The following is a 17,272-nucleotide window of genomic DNA, read 5'->3' on the forward strand; positions in this document are numbered from 1 at the left end:
GTGATTGGATTTATTGCACCTTATACATTCACACAAATCGGGACTACAGGTAACACAGCGCCACAGCTATTCTACGCACTTTCCAGTTCACTGTTGCACACGCACTAGGGTTCTCAGTCTTCACTAGTCGTATCCTGGCAACGGATTTATAACAGTCTCACTGCAACTTCAGATCACATATGAAGTCTCCTTTTCACGGCTTAATTCCTTTCTTGCCATTGTTCTGCAACTGCCAATTCCGAAGACCCGATTCTGCTCCCAAGCCTGGAAGGCTAGCGTCTCGAAAGTCGACTCTATTTTTCTCAACTACACTCTGCTTTATAACCACTCTGGATGGACCACGCATAAAACAGCCTCTCTACTGTTGGGATGGCGTGCTAACAGAGCCACTGCATAGCAACGGAAGTTTCTCAATTGCTGCTTGCATATTCGTTGCCGCGGGAATGCCTTTATCGAGTCGTTGCCCGCAATGAACGTCTATTCTGACTTCGTTATTCCGACTTTCGGGGGTCATGTCACAATATAATAAGCAAGACTAGCACAGCCGTTTTTTGGAGATGCTGCAGCAAGCGCTCCATCTTCATACCGAGGGAAGTCTGTTGTATTCCCTTGGATATCTGGACACACAAGTCTGCTGGGGAATGAGACCGCCCTTGAGGCCACTAAGAGAGTCTTTCTGCCCGAAATATAACAATGGACCTGGTCTTAATCAACGACGTTCGTGCCTTTCTTCTTCATGCCGATTTGTCGTCGTGGCTGTAAGAATGGACACACACAGAGGGGACAACAAACTACGAGTGATGAAATGTCCGTGAAAGTGGTGTTCATCTAATAGCTCCATAAGGCGTGAGGAGAACGTCGTCGCAAGGCTCCGTATAGGTCACACTAGTCTTACGCAGGGCCACCTGTTAGGACAGCCGGCAGCTGTTTGCAACTAATGTGGTGTCCCCCAAAACGTTATACACATTCTGCAGAAACGACCACGTTGTGATGATGAACGTCAAGAATTCCATCCTCATAACATCTTACGATATGACTGCCGCAACGTATTCCTTTGTGGCATTTTACCTTCAATGGTCTTCTTAAGATCTCACCGCCTCGTATGTAGCCCATATTATTAAGAATTCTTAACCAAATATTTGTTGTTATACTGTGTTTCATAAACCTTGTATCTTCTGAGACACAATGCCGTGCAGTCAGCTGAAAGTCAATCGACGTTTCAGAAGAACATGTCGCCTACACCAACAGGGTGGAAGAATAAACCAAAGTCTTCTTTTGGCTTATTTTGGACTTCACCCATCGTCTGGTATGTAAAAGACAAAAAACCACGACGTTTCAGAGACTGGATCTGTCTCCGTCTTCAGGTGGATAGGGAAGGATAAACCTACTCAGTTGGGCCCCTTAGAAAGAGCTAGTCTCAATCACTGGACAAACCCCTGTTACTCTATCTGAGTAACCGGTATGGACCCGGTATTTACCCTTTTTAATCTATCAAGTCTTCTTGCTAACTATTCCATGCTAGTTCCCTGTTTGGCTTATTCTTCGATCCCAAAGAGAAGGCGACATGTTCCTCCGAAACGTCGGATGACTTTCTACGGACTATACGGTGTTATATCCCAGAATACAGGGATCTTCGTAACCAACGCTATGAAAACCTCAAATTCAACACTGACTCAATTCAATTTTATCCAGGCGCAAAGAGCCATTAGTGCTGACAGGTCATCAAACCTTCTCTCTCCTTCTCCCTCTCCCCCCCTTCTCTCTCACACTAGTGTAGGAGTACAGCATACAAATACACATATAAGTGGGCTCTTAACAGGACCCCTGTACTGTGTTATATTTATAAAACAAATAACGGTATATGAAAATCTCAGGGCAAGGTGGCTTAAGCAGCAATGCTTCGATTTGTACACGGGAGGTCACCCTTTCGAATCTCTGCAGAAACACCAACAAAACGAACAGATACCTAACTGCCTTAACCCATAAGCAGCACTATTCAAAAACATGGAGAGGAGCTTCTCTGCAGATTCTACTGAAAAGATCTGATAATGACGTAAGACTGACAATGAAACATGAAACCTTCTACATTAGAGCAAAAAATTGTTTGACTGATCCTTTAACATACTCGCAACTCTATGTAACACAATGGAATGCAACCATCTGAATCTCACACCTGTCACACATTAACTCAAGCTTCGAAACATATTCATTATTATCCTTCTGCGACTTCTGTCAATTGTAGTTATTCAAAGAAACTTCTGACAGGAATTGAAATGTACGCCTATATATTTCTGTTACTTACGTTTCACTGGTTCCAGCTTGGTTTCCTGCGGGACGCTTCGGTGAATCCGTCGCTTGGGAGAGCCACTACATTCCCTGTAACACAAAAATATATCAGTAACATGCTAGTGAGGGCTGTGTTGTGAGAAAATTCGCGTCTTCTTTAAATATTTCGCGACGATTTTTACAAAATTCGCGTGGCCAAGTGTCTCAAGAAAAGTGAATAACATCAAACAGCGTTTCTGAATCTAAATCAGAGATTTCTCAAGCTTTTAAGGCCTGAAGTAAATCCAAATTTTAGCGGCCTCCGTAGTCTAGGGGTAACGTTCCCACCTCATGACTCAAGGTACGCGGGTTCAAACCCGGCGGAGGTCGTGGAATTTTTAAGGGCGGAAAAATTCAGGGAACAAGTCCTCCGGGAGGGACTTCAAGCCGTGGGTCCCGTGTCGTAGCTTTACGGCACGTAAAAGAACCTCATGTCTCCAAAGGAGGACACAGAGCTAAATTAAGGACATTTCCCGCCCAACAGTAGTCTCTAACGCCTCTCGTAGATGGGGGAAGCATTGAGATACCTCTGAGGCAGTAGAGGCCGACCTCGCTGGCTGAGTAGGGACTGATGGTAAGCACCATTACCGGTAGGGTATAGAGGATGGTAGAAAATTATAGGGGGACGCACAATAGATCAAACTGATCGCGGTGCATGGGGAAACCCACCCCCTCCAATAATAATAATAATAATAATAATAATATCCAAATTTTTGGGCGGCGAAATTCCCCAGGTTATAAAAGTTGACAATTTATTTAAACTTCATTGCATTTTACCGAAAAAAAATAGCTCAGGCGGTAACGTTTCTGATTTATAGTCAGGAGGCTCCTGTCTGAATCTTGGCAGAGATACCGACCATCCTGACAGGTTTTCCGTGGGTTTCTTCAGTCACTCCACGCAAACGTTGGGATTGTGCGTCAAATTAAGTTGCGACCGCTTCCTTCAACATTAACTCCAATTCATTATTCAGTATCACACAAGCATTCAGTGCTTCATAGTGAGAGNAGTGTTTCATTATGTTCGTCAATTATTCTTTATGTAATTATTTTAAAAAATATTATTCGTAAAATATCAAAATGTAATGTAGTGAAAGCCGGTCCCGGTAGCCGAACGGTCTAAGGCATGCACTGTCTTCGCTCGCTTGGAAACCGGGATCGTGGGTTCGATTCCCACTCAGGGCATGGATGTTTAGTTTGTGTGTGTGCGTTTTTCTGTGTTTGTGTACGGGTAGAGGCCTTGCTACGAGCTGATCACCAGCCCAAGGAGTCCTACCGAATGTGTAAGATCTAGAAAAACCGAAGTGAACGGAGAAGTTCATGGAGGTAGGCCTAGGCCCACTGGGGCTGTAGTGCCAAGGAAAAAAAATGTAATGAAAGGCAATAATTCATGTAACTTTGAAAATCTTCTCAGATGGATTTGTATACAAGGAATATCATAATAGAAAAGACAATGACTTCCGGGAAGAAATCATAAAAACCTTTTTTCTTGTTGCAGATATTTCTAACCTTATGGGTCTGCTACTATTGTTGTTACCTTCTTTTTATTTGTAAGATTTGAGGCTTTCACGGCAGTGACTATGAAGAAAGCAGTCTTCTGGGATTTGGCATCGTGTATATCTGGTGTTAACCGGTAAAAGTCTGCTTTTACCGGTTCTCACGGTCTCTTCGCTTGCGGATTTCTTATATATTTTTTCTACCCTGAAGATGGAGGCGATACGTTCCTCCGAAATGTCGGTTAACACCACATATACACGGTGCCAAATCCCAGAAGACTGCTTTCTTCTTTTTATTTCTTTCAAGAACCGACTACTTATGTGCAGATTCTGCCTACGTTAAATGTTTCCAAGTTTCACACCGTCGCCGAGTCTGTGCACAAATAATATTCCATACATAAAGTGTACATGTATAAAATATCACATACTTTGCTCCATGGTCTATTAGTTATCGCTATGAAACTGGAAGTAAGAGAGGAATTTTAGAAAGGCTGAAACGTTTCCTTATATTCTACGCACAAAGTTGCATATAACTCGGATATTCATTATCATAAATCATACTGGAACTAAATGCAGTTAATATCGATGCCACCTCATATGTTTGCGCCTCTAAAATATCATTAGTGATTGTGGGAACTAAAACGTAGGCGTTTGGCTAGTATCCAGTGGCATAATATTCGTATAAAGTTTCGTGAAAATCAGTGAGATAGTTAAATTTTGAAAGTGACACCGCACACAGACGGCCTGATGATATCATAAGCCTACTTTTCCCCCCTGAGAAAGGAAATTAGATTAAAAATGCTGAAGAGTGGATTAAACCAGTTTAGACCCCAAGTGTTCAAGCAGGTGTTCATTAAATATAACATTTTACTTTATACTGAGGAAAAAATTCAATAAAATGTTGCATCAAACCTTTTGTGTCAGAGATAAATGCTACAGACAGAAGTGACCATGCCTAATTTAATTACATCCGTAGAGAGAATTTCTGCACTGACGGGAACTTCGCATTTCAGCTTTTGTGGTCAGTTTCGTCCCATTTACTGCTGTGACGTGGTGACACGAATCTGGGGGGAGGGGCACAATTTTCCCACACATCCCAACCGACCTTAACAGAACAGCATCGGATCAATCACACGAGACAGCTATGAACAAGAGTGAAATGGCACAGACCCATTTTGAATACATGTGCATTTCAAATGGGTTATTTGCTATTTAAGTATCTGTCATTGGTACAGAAGACGCTTATTTGCTGTACTTATTACAATGATAGACAATCAAGACTAGATTCATTCATTAAATACGACAAAATCATTCTTGCAAGCCTATATCGTTAAACATGCGTCATATCAAGAAGCATGGATTATACTTGGAAAGAGTTCAATAAATTTAGCACTGAGACCCGATACTAAATTTAATAGAAACCCTTCCCCCTATGTCCTCATGACTTACTGCTTAATTAGTTAAGCATAAGTACAACTTTTTACCTTTACACTTCTGATTAGTTATGGATTTGAAACGTGGGGGCTGGTGAGTAAAATGGGCAGACGGACAGAAACGATATTCATTTATGCCACACACTAGTGTGTGTAACAGTAAATTACAAAGTGTAGATATAACGATAGCGCTATAATTACATGTAATTACTGGTGGCGTGTATAAGGAGTAAATACACCCGTTCATCCAATCCAGAACCCGCGTTATTAGTCACTAATACACGTCACAATATTAATTCAAGATAACATTAATACTTGCACACCCGGTAGCGTAGTTGGTTGAGGCACCATGCTACAAACTGGAAGGTAGCGGGTTCGAGTCCCGATACGGTGGATTTTTTCTTCAATTTACCTAATCCTTCCAGCCGCAATACGGTCCTGGGGTCGACTCAGCCTCTAACAGAAATGAGTACCAGAATCTTCCTGGGGGATAAAGGCGGCCGGTGCGTAAGGCTTATCACCATGCCGCCATATGTGCCGACTGTCTAGAGAAAATGTGGAAGCCTCGACGTCTCAGAGCCCTATGGGCCTTCACAGCGCGTTATAGGGATAGCTTTACCTTTTATGAATGACCTGTCATTTGAGCTGATCATAGACACGCAATTATAGCGTAAAGCAAGGAATGCGTGTAATTACATTTCGATACATGTTAGTTGTGAGTGCTAGGTTTAGCACGGGACCGGTGCAACCTATGTACGAATATTCTGTCCTCAGTTTCGTCCGATTTTCCTGCAAATATGTGAGAGCTCTTAAATTCTCTGAACTACACGATAGGCAAGCTACCGAAAGCCACTTACATTGATATCAGATACTAATTTTACTCTACAAAATGCCCTTCCAGATATTGCAACTCATGCCGTTACGTTCCTGTAAGAGGTGCTCAACATTTGGACGTAACGCTGTTTCAAACGAGTGTTGTTAATGGTGCGAGGTTTAAGAGGGGTGTCATGTTTCGACTCACATGATTGATATATCCGGAGTACAATTATACTGAACAGCGTGGTCAAGTGGGCTTCGTGGTTAAGTTGGAACATGGTTCTGTCATTTCGTCGTGAGTGGCTCTTCTCATAAAAATGACCATGTTCATCCTTTTCCAGAAAATGATGGGTTCATTTTAAATTACGTCATAGCTTTATTGTTGTTCAAAATATTGTTATGGGACTATCTTCTTGGGAATTGTCCATTATCTGTGGAAAAATAAGCGCGTAATTATGTGTCGCCACGAGTCGTGTGTTAAAGTGACCAATAAATCCAATCTCCAATCCAAACCCCGTCTAAAGTCACACTATAATACGCGAGAATACATAACTCAGCGCAAATTTAAAATAAACTGCTATGTTTATGACGAGCATTACTTTTCTTGGTCATTCCAAACAAACTGAAAGACTGTATCTTACTGCCTCCTCCTTACCTACATTTTCCATTTAATGAATACGTACTCACCCTGTCATCTTATTTTATGCAACTCTACATCATAGGTGTTGCGAAGTCCTTAAATAACCTACGGATAAATAAAATTAGGTAACTTAAACAGCTATGTGGTACGACCCTTTGAAAGTTCATGTTTACTCGCACAGCGAAGAAATTAATGTTTTCGTGGAAACCAAATATTTATTACCATGTACAAGAAATCCATCAATATTCAACAACCTTTTTGTGGACGGATGTGCCACTGTTGCACTCCTTGTGCACATGGGAACTATGGAATATTGCCCGCGCTCAACATGTCAGTCATTGGCTGTCACAAGATACAAAGGGTTTTTACTTTTTTGTACAAATGGACAACAGTGGATAGCGTCACAATATTTACACTGAAGAACAGTCGTTCGATAAAATGAATATTACAAATCTGAGTTAACGAAAGCGTTGTATATGAAAGTCAAAACCATGGTTGAAAGTAACTGGCTTCTGGCATGTGACATCTTACAAGTCTGATTCAAGTTTTCCGACGTTTCCAAAGAACGTACTGCTTCCACCTTCTGGGATGGAGAGAAAGCGAAGCAGAAAGCTTGCTGCGTGTTTAACTTACTCTTCGGCCCTGAAGATGAAGGGAGTAGTTCCCAAGGAAACACGGGCAAATTTTCACCAGACTACACTACGGCACATCTTCACAGTCAGCGCCGCGGTAAACTAGGATTTCACGCAAGACCACTGTAAACTGAAGCCTGTGTAACAGTATACGTACGGCACTACAAGTGCTGTGTATGTACACACACTCGCTGCACTTAGTCACGGAGCAACGTTACTCAAGCGGCAATACTTCTGGCATATTCTGTAATACGCCATCCTGGAAACCGACCATCCTATCTGAGGTTTATCATGGTTTTCATCTCACTCGAGGCAAATTCCGGGAAATTATCTTAAGTTAGGGCCGGTTCCTTTCACATTTTACGCAATTAATCATTCACTTATTATTCATTCTTAATGAATTGCAATGTATTATAGTTTATTCAATCACTCGATTGAGCATGCGGTAGCATAATGTTTGAGGCGCTATGCTACAAGCTAGAAGGTGGTAGGTTCGATTCCCAATGGGGCGGTTGGATTTTTTATTTGACCTAATCCTTCCAGCCGCACTATGGCCCTGGGGTCGATTCAGCCTCTAACAGAAATGAGTACCAGGAATCTTCTGGGGGTAAAGGGAGGCCGGCGTGTAAGGCTGACAAACACCGCCATCTGCGAGTCGACTGTCTAGAAAATGTGGGAGCCTCGACTCCACAACCCCATGGGCCTTCACGGCCTGTTACAAGGCTAGCTTCACCTTTTACCATTCACTAGACAGCCTGTAATCTAAGTTATAACGCAATTAGATGGACTAAAAATTAACGAACTTGCATTCTTCTATATTGACGCTTAAAGCACAATAAATGCACACCGGCTATAACATTAAAAGCTTTGCATTTTACGGACAGAGCTTATTTAGCCCTTTTGATAGGATTTCAAAATAAGCAACTGTTATGTCCTTAAATTTCATCAACAAATCAGTCTTTGTAAGGGAGACACAGAGCGGCCTCCGTAGTCTGGGGGTAACGTTCCCACCTCATGACTCAAGTTACGCGGGTTCAAACCCGGCGGAGGTCGTGGAATTTTTAAGGGCGGAAAAATTCAGGGAACAAGTCCTCCGGGAGGGACTTTAAGCCGTGGGTCCCGTGTCGTAGATTTACGGCACGTAAAAGATCCTCATGTCTCTAGGAGACCTCTGAGCAAAATTAGGCAAAAGTTTCCCGCCGAAGTAGTTTCCAATGCCTCCGGTAAATGGGGAAGTTATTGGGTACCAATGCCAGTAGGGGACCGACCTCGCTGGCAGAAAGGGGAGAGTTATCGGGTACCACTGCCAGTAGAGGGCCGATCTCGCTGGCAGAAAGGGAGATAGCGGGCACCAGTATCGGTAGGGTATGGCGACAGTAGAAATTAAATGGGGACGTACAATAGACTATTAGTCGCGGTGCATGGGGAAACCCATCCCCTCTACACTGAATGACTGAAGGGAGACACAGTGCTCTCCGTGTGGTAAGAAACCAGTTTTTAAAATACTGTTTATTATTTGAAGCTAAGTCTTAAACTGATTTTCGAATATGTATTTTATTTTATGATTTTTAACTGCAGTCAATAACATTCCGTTAATTGCCGTGTATGCGAGGTACAGTCTCCTAACCTGAAGCCAGAACATTATTACAGGCATTAAAAACAAAGTCCCAAGGAAAATATTTTAATATCAGAAAGAAAACGGCATGGAGAATGAAGGATATTGCAGAAAACGAAATTCTGTGCTTTAATCTCTTCTCGTGTAAAGCTGTCCCTGCGCTTAATTAATTAAGCACTATGCCAAGTGGTGGTCAGCTTCCTACACCCACCGGTACCCACTGGATAGGAGGCTGGGTGGGGCACAGAGCCGGTCTGGAAGCTGTGGAGAAAAAGAAACACCCTTGCCGCTGCCGGAAATCGAACCCCGGCCGTCCAGCCCGCAGCCCGTCGCTACGCCGACTCCTGTAGCAGGACCAATAAAACAGTTAAAACTTAGGAGTAGGTTTGGCCGGATACATGCAGAGATATTTCGTAAAGGCGAGAGAAGAATGCAAACTGCAGCGGGATACCGTCACTCCAAAGTCTAAACAGCCATTCCTGTTCCTGTGAGCATGCCCCTTAGAATACCTCCACTGTAACCCTGCGAGTGGTAACGGGTGATGAAGAGAGATCCGGCAGCCGGGGGATATAACTGGGTCACCCTCTCACTGGGGTACAGAAATACAGATACCTGGTCCTCCAGGTTGGGGGGTTGGACCCATGGCTGACGACCTTGCTCTGTAAAAAAAATTACTGTTGCAAAATCCCAAAGAAATGAAAACAGGAGAGAATCGTCTAAGGCAGGCCCAAAAGGGGCTGTTTTGCCGACGATGACTATGAAGAATGATACAACTATATGAATGTGAGTAAAACAGGTTGCAAAATAAATTCTAAAGGGTTCTGACGATTGTGTACAGAATTACTTGGTTTTTGAACTTCGTCCATCATCCGGTATTCTAGAAAATAAAAACACTAGGAAATTGGGTCTGTTTCCGTGTTCAGGTGACGGGGGGAATACACCTACCCAGTTGGGCCCTTTAGAAAGAGCTAATCTCAATCACTGTAGGTTTCTTCCCCCTTCACCTGTGGATGGAAACAGATCCAGTTTCCGAAACGTCGTGTTTTCTGTTTTCTAGAATACCGAACAATGGAAAAGGTCCGAAAACCCAGTAATTCTGTGAGGTTGTAAGGAAGTGTATGGAACCCAGGAAACTGAGGATCCTGTCTACTGGTGACATGTTGTGTTCGCAGTACAGAACTTTGGTCATCTAGTACCAAAGAGACAGAAGAGGTGTGCAAGAGAGGGAGGGCGACGTTTTTAAACCCTGCGTCCTCCAGCCGTGCTGTAGTGTTCTGCAGCATAATCGAGGGGTATGGTCAGACTGTAACGCCCTGTTAAATGATCTGGAAACACAATATATTTGCTTCGAGCACAGAGCGACGCCCATAAGCCTGCACGCCTAATCAAGCCTCAGCCTGGGCCGTGCCATAGCTCAGGAGGTTAGTCGCCGGCTTCCCAAAGCGGCGGCACGGGTTCGAGCCCGGGTCAGGTCATGTGGGATTTGTGGTGTAGTGTACAAAGTGGCACTGAGGTAGGCTTCCTCCGATTACTTCGGTTTCCCCTGCCAATTCTCATTCCACCGACTGTCCCACGTTCATCATCTATCATCCGGCCAATTAGTGGCCGACGTACCAAGTGGGCTCAATCTCACCCCACCCCAAGAAACAAGAAACAAACAAACTGACTAAAAACTAAAAGAGGCTTCAGCCTCTACTGGGCAAGCTTATTACTTTATGTTTCTTCATCAATTTAAACCTAGCTTCCCCATTACACTCAAGATATTTACTGTGCACTATAATACCGAATGCCAGTCACGGTAGCCGAGCGGTCTAAGCAGCGTCTACACGAGCGCACAAAATGCGTCCGTTGTAGAAATAAACAAGAGAGGCTTTCTTCTGGCTCCATTGCAGACAAAAAACTATGCACCGCATTCTGCAACTGTGTGGTGTCCTCAGCAAAGTACGTTCGTTACAACGGACGCATTTTGTGCGCTCGTGTAGACGCTGCTTAGACCGCTCGGCTACCGTGACTNAAAATTCATGGATGCTCAGTGTTTGTGTGTGTGCGTGTGTTTTCCTGTGTTTGTGTACAGGTAGAGGCCTTGCGCCGAGCTGAACACCCGCCCAAGGAGTCCTACCGAATGTCTAAGATCTAGTGAACAGAAGTGAAAATGAGTTTCATGGAGGTAGGCCGAGACCCAAATTGGGGCTGTAGCGCCGAAAAAATAAAAATACTGATTATCGTATGCCCTGATTCACGTGGGGATTATCACTGATATTCATACTCAAATTCTTCTGTCTCTGTCTACAAATGTATGGGTGTAGCAGTTACCGCCTCGGGGAGTCCCCAGTATGCATGTCAGTCTAGGCACTAGGCAACCCGTAACCCTCAATGAAGGCTTTCATAATCTTCCTCAGCTCGTTCAGAGAGACGCAGGCACTATCCTCAACGAAGCGCGTAGTCTAGGGGAACGTTCCCACCTCATGACTCAAGGTACGCGGGTTCAAACCCGGCGAAGGTCGTGGAATTTTTAAGGACGGAAAAATTCAGGGAACAAGTCCTACGGGAGGGACTTTAAGCCGTGGGTCCCGTGTCGTAGATTTACGGCACGTAAAAGATCCTCACGTCTCTAGGAGACCTCCGGGGAAGTATCGGGAACCACTGCCAGCTTCGCTGGCTGAACGGGGCTGATAGCGAGCACTAGTACCGGCAGGGTATGGCGACAGGTAGAATACCAAATGGGGACGTACAATAGACTATTAGTCGCGGTGCATGGGGAAACCCACCCCCTCCAATAATAATAATAATAATAATAATAATAATAATAATAATAATAATAATAACCCTCCAACGAAGAGAAGATGAGCCAATTAACCACGGTCCGTCCACGTGTGTTGTACAAGATGAAAACTTCGGCACGATTTTCTGGCGACTCTTATTAAATGTGCCCTTTTACACTGAAGCTGAATACTTTCCTGAAAGAACAGCAGAATGACCAAGGTTCACTAATTTTATTCAACAATTTTCCACACTTTTTTTTTCGCTGGGGGAGAGTATGTCTACATACTTGGATATAAACGTGGACTTGTGTAAATTGACCACTCCAAAGGCCACTTGGAATGGCATGGGAATGAACGTGGGGCGAGATGCAACCCGCAGGGAACCTCTCGAACATTACCGCATAACAACTGTGATGAAAGTGATGAAGCCCATTTGCGATGGTTCAGCCATCCAGTCTGCTGTCATTCATTTTACTGGCCTGTCGCATATGTATTTCGCTTCGTCGAATGTGCAAATTCATCGCCATTAAACGGGACAGTAACACAGTGCGAAGGAGAAATTTGCACAACGAGGAGCTTCACAACTTGTGCCCTTGGCCACATTTAGCTGGAATGATCAAATAAAGGTGGATGAGACGGCAGGGCACGTAGTACGCATGAGATACAAGAGGAATGAATGTATGATTTTGGTGGGAATGCCAAAAGAGACCAGTAGGAGGCCTAAATGCACGTCGGAGGATAATAGTAAAATGAATCTTAGAGAATAAGAATAGAGTCGTACGGACTGAACTGATCTGATTCAGATGGATCAACATAAGGAGCCTGTGAAAGCGATAATGAACCTTCGGGTTCCATAAAATGTTGGGAAATTGAGTAGCTGAGCGACTGGCGGCTTCTCATGAAGGAAGCAGCTCCAAGGAGTTTGGTTGGTTAGGTAATTAGTGCCTTAGCAGGGCCCGCCATAGCTCAAGCGGTTAGTCGCTGGCTTCCCACCGCGGCGGCCCGGGTTCGATCCATGGTCTGGTCAAGTGGGATTTGTGGTGGACCAAGTGGCGCTGGGACAGGTTTTCTCCGAGTACTTCGGTTTCCCCTGCCAATCTTCATTCCACCAATTGCTCCACAATCACCCTCACCTATCATCTGGGGCTGGCACAATAGGCCAGAAGTGGCCGCAGTATAAGGGACTTAGTCCCACCCCACTAGCAATAAAAAAATAGTTCCTTAGCAAGTTGGCCACGTTCTAACTTAATTAAATCCGCTGGCCATTGCTAAATATACTGTTTTAATTTGGCCTAAAGCTAACTTCTTGACAATAAACACATTGAAGTAGCAATAACCGTGTATTCTGCTAATTTTTATGGAAGTTAATAGAAGTTCTTAAAACGTTTTAGTAAAGCTGACGTATTTTCTTATTTAAGCCATATCGTCAAACATTTAAGTAAAATATTTATTTAGAGTTACTTTATTAATACTGAAATGGATATCCTTCAAAGAGCATCGTAAATCTGTCAGCAATGTGCACTGAATAACACCTGCATTGACTCCATCATATTGGTATTATTGATGATAAGAAATTAAAAGTAGGCTCCGGAGTCTTGGAATGGTCTTCAGTGGTAGACCATACCGAGTCATGAAAACAGAAATAAATCTTTAGAAGCCTAGACCACTGAAATATTTCAACTGCTACGAGAAGTCTGTTAGTTTAGGTGACATTAGCTACTTTGATGGCTGTGAAGCGTCGCTGGAAGAAATCATAGGTCTACTTATACAGACTTCTCTGAAAACTTTTTTTCCTTGGCACTACAGCCCCAGTGGGCCTAGTCCTACCTCCATGAACTTCTCCGTTCACTTCGGTTTATCTAGATCTTACACGTTCGGTAGGACTCCTTGGGCGGGTGATCAGTTCGTCGCAAGGCCTCTACCTGTACACAAACGCAGAAAAACACACACAAACTAAACATCCATGCCCTGAGTGGGATTCGAATCCACGATCCCGGCTTCCGAGCGAGCGAAGACAGTGCATGCCTTGGACAGCTCGGCTACCGTGACCGGCCTGTGATAACTCTACTGCACTTTATTTCAAAACTTTAAACTGATTGTACGTAGGCAGAGCAATCCCGAGACGATACCAAACACACAGTGACAAGATGTTCTATCTTCTGGGTTTATTAAATGACGCTTACTCATGTATAAGCTATACAGTCAAAAAGGGATGATTATGAAAGCCGTAAAAAATCGGTCATGAAATGTTTAAGGTCATTAACTATAGATTTACCGGAGGACGCTGAAGAAATGCATCGAACTCCAGTCAGGATAGTCGACTCCTAGAAGAATAATCGATTGCGGGATTTCTCGATAAGAAGTAGGAATTCTAGTTACTCAACAGTGACGGTTCTGGTCAAGTGGGATTTGTGGTGGACAAAGTGGCGCTGAGGCACATTTTCTCCAAGTACTTCGGTTTCCCCTGCCAATCTGCATTCCACCAATTGCTCCACAATCACCCTCACCTATCATTTGGGGCTGGTACAATAGGCTAGAAGTGGCCGCAGTACAAGGGACTTAGTCCCACCCCACTAGCAACACTCAACAGTGACCTCTGGTAAGATAAGGAGTATTTCTGATATTGTTAAAATGAAACTGAAGTGGACCGCAAACTCCAGAAGCCAGTAATCCACCGGGACAGCACTTCTGCAATACTTCCATTTCAGTGCAGTACTGCGATCTGAATACAATGTCCTCTTATGCTTTTTGTTTACTTACCCTGTCTTATTTCGGATGAAGGGCGAAACTGGTTTTGGCACGGATTTCGTACACGTGGCGTGAGAACATTGACTAAAAAGTTGTCTTGAGCGTTGATAAACATTCAACTGCTTAAAATATTTCGTAATGTATATCGCTTTACGGATGTGATCTATACATCCACTCCCCCATAGGTCTTCATGGCGTAGTGATTAATTAGTTAAGCACAGGGACAACTTTACCTTTTTTACCTTTATGTTACTTTACGGACCATGAAGATTCATCTTCAACGCCGCCACTGGATCCTATCCGTTAATTGGTTTACATAATGAGTAATAAAGCCAGAGCACTAGTATCTTCTGGGATATAACACCGCGCAGTCCGTTGAAAGTGAACCGACGTTTTGGAGGTTGGAAAATAAGAGAAGCAAGAAATCAGGGCGAAATCAGGATGTGATATGTTCCTCGGAAACGTCGGTTCACTTTCAACGAACTGCACGGTATTATATACCAAAAGATAGTAACTCTTCACAATTACCGCTGTGAGAATCGCAAATCCTACACAGAAACAAAACCAATTTAATTACGTGTTGTTTAACGAAACCTGAAGGCAGAAAAACCAAAAGAATAAACATTTCGGGTCACGCGACCCCTGTTGGGAACGAAATATCGCCAAGTTTGGGAATACCTCCTTACAAAATGACAAAACACCGGGGTTTTCATGCAGATATTTTCTACTCACTCGTTGAGGCCCAGCTGAAGTGTTTGACCTGCATTCCGCAAGAGGGCATGAGCATCGCTGTTCGTAATGTTGCGAGTGGACTGTCCGTTGATGGACGATATGACGTCTCCCTCACGGACGCCCTTCTGCGCCGCCTTGCTGCCAGGGTTCACCTGTGGGAGGAGTAGCAGAGATGTTTCGTAAAATGTACATCACAATATGGCGGCTTACTGCAAATGAAAGGTTATGAAATCCAGAACGTATGAGGTGTTTCAAACTTTGCTACACCTTGTCCATTATTTTACTTCATTTGTTTATTTAATCATCCTAACCAACGTATAGAGTGGGCTCTTCCTCCAGAGGAAAAGTAGCCGGAGCGTGAAACTGACCACTCACCTCAGTTTAGGGCTGAGGTTAAGAATACTCGCAGGTACACCCCCACTTCCCCTTACGCTTTCCTGTCGTGGTTCGTAATTAAGCACAGGGACAATTTTCAATCTCTCTATCTATCCATCAATCTGATAGGGTCTATTAGAGGGTTGTTGTTCAAACCAGGCAGGGAATATCTTGTATACCTTGGCGACCATTAGGTTCCCCAGGACTCATAAGCTAGACGAGTCTAGTCCAAGACACCTTAATCAATTTTGGTAGGAACCATTCTAATATTATCCCTATCTCATCTACGCTTAAGTCTCTCAAGTGTTCTCTTCCCTTCAGGCCTTCCTAACAGACAAAATATATCTACGCATTTCTCACCTCGCACGTTCCGTCAATGTCACCATCCTTGATTTATAATCCTAATAAAATTCGATAAGAGTGTTGGTTTATTTGCTGGAACCACAGCCCTTTCTGTTCGACAGCAAGGAACTCCCGTCAACTACAGGATGCCTCAAGTAGACCTATTGTTAACATAGGAAAATCAAAGCCCGGATGAAGGAAAGAAACGAGAACGTAACAGGGAATTTGATTTTGGAAGTGACGGTACGAACTATTTAAAATATGGATATATATAAGAAGAGAATCAAGTGGATCTATATAGGACGACAAACGGGGTCGGAGTTCGAGTCCCGGTTGGTTAAAGAATTTTCACTTCTCGATATTGCCGAGATCGACTCTGGGGTCCACCCTACCTCCTATCCAATGGATACTGTGGGCTCTTTCCCCGGGGATAAAGCGGCCGGGACGTGAAGCTGACCACACATCTCCAACTAGTGCCGAAGTCAAGAAAATGTGGATCTATACAACCATTCCCTCATATTTCTTCATGACGTAGTGCTTAATTGGTTAGGCGCAGAGACAACTTTACCTTTTTTACCTATATGAATGAATTCTGATATTTTAATTACACTGACTTCGCTGACGGTAAGATCCGAGGGCTTTTATTATCTTGGCAGTGGTGAGCAATACAAGAGAATGTCAGCTTGCCAATCAGGACGCTAGTTAGATGGTTCCTGCTGCTACTGTATGAAATGGTGAGTTTGTGGCAAATTAAAAGACAAGCTGGCCTGATTCGAGCAGTCTGAATAGGATATTACAACAATACAATCAATTATTCTGTCCATTTTCATACATCTTCGTCAAAACCATCTCGGTTTTCAAATTTTTGGCTTACCGAGTGGCAAACATCGAAATTTTGCATATCTTTACAGTTCACACCACTCGCGCCACATGCCCAGCCCATCATACCCTAGTTCATTAACTATTGCCGACAGGTAAAGTTGTCCCTGTGCTTAACTAATTAAGCACTACGCCATAATGACATGTGGGGGAGTGGACATATAGGTCCACGTTTTCTTAACCTCGTCACTAGTTGGAGGTGAGTGGTCAGCTTCACGACCCGGCCGCTTTACTCCCGGGGAAACAGGCTCCGATACCCATTGGCTAGGAGGTTTGGTGGGCCCCAGAGTCGGTCTAGACGAGAAGAAGAAGAGACAATTCTTGACCCTACCGACACTCGAACTCCGACCCCTTGGTCGTTCAGCCCGTAGCCAGTAGCTACTTCAACTACGCTATCACGGATCTTACCTTACGGATATAAGATGAAATTCATAAGATGATGATGCAGTGGATTTTCTTGATAACGCTACCATAAAGCCC

General features: G+C 43.7%; 1 protein-coding gene across 6 annotated transcripts in view; it reads right to left on the bottom strand.

Annotated features, from left to right (window-relative positions):
• Positions 1-17,272, bottom strand: part of LOC111868667 — a 331,386-nt gene that overhangs the window by 182,869 nt on the left and 131,245 nt on the right. For all 6 annotated transcript variants that reach the window (XM_033753177.1, XM_033753179.1, XM_033753182.1 and 3 more), the window contains exons 3-4: positions 15,197-15,348; positions 2,303-2,376 (exon numbers count right to left, since the gene is read on the bottom strand). In XM_033753177.1, coding sequence (XP_033609068.1) covers positions 2,303-2,376; positions 15,197-15,348 — 226 coding nt within the window. The remainder of the gene's footprint in view (positions 1-2,302; positions 2,377-15,196; positions 15,349-17,272) is intronic.

The sequence above is a fragment of the Cryptotermes secundus genome, unplaced genomic scaffold (genome assembly GCF_002891405.2).
Source record: "Cryptotermes secundus unplaced genomic scaffold, Csec_1.0 scaffold280, whole genome shotgun sequence".
NCBI classification, from domain to species: domain Eukaryota; kingdom Metazoa; phylum Arthropoda; class Insecta; order Blattodea; family Kalotermitidae; genus Cryptotermes; species Cryptotermes secundus.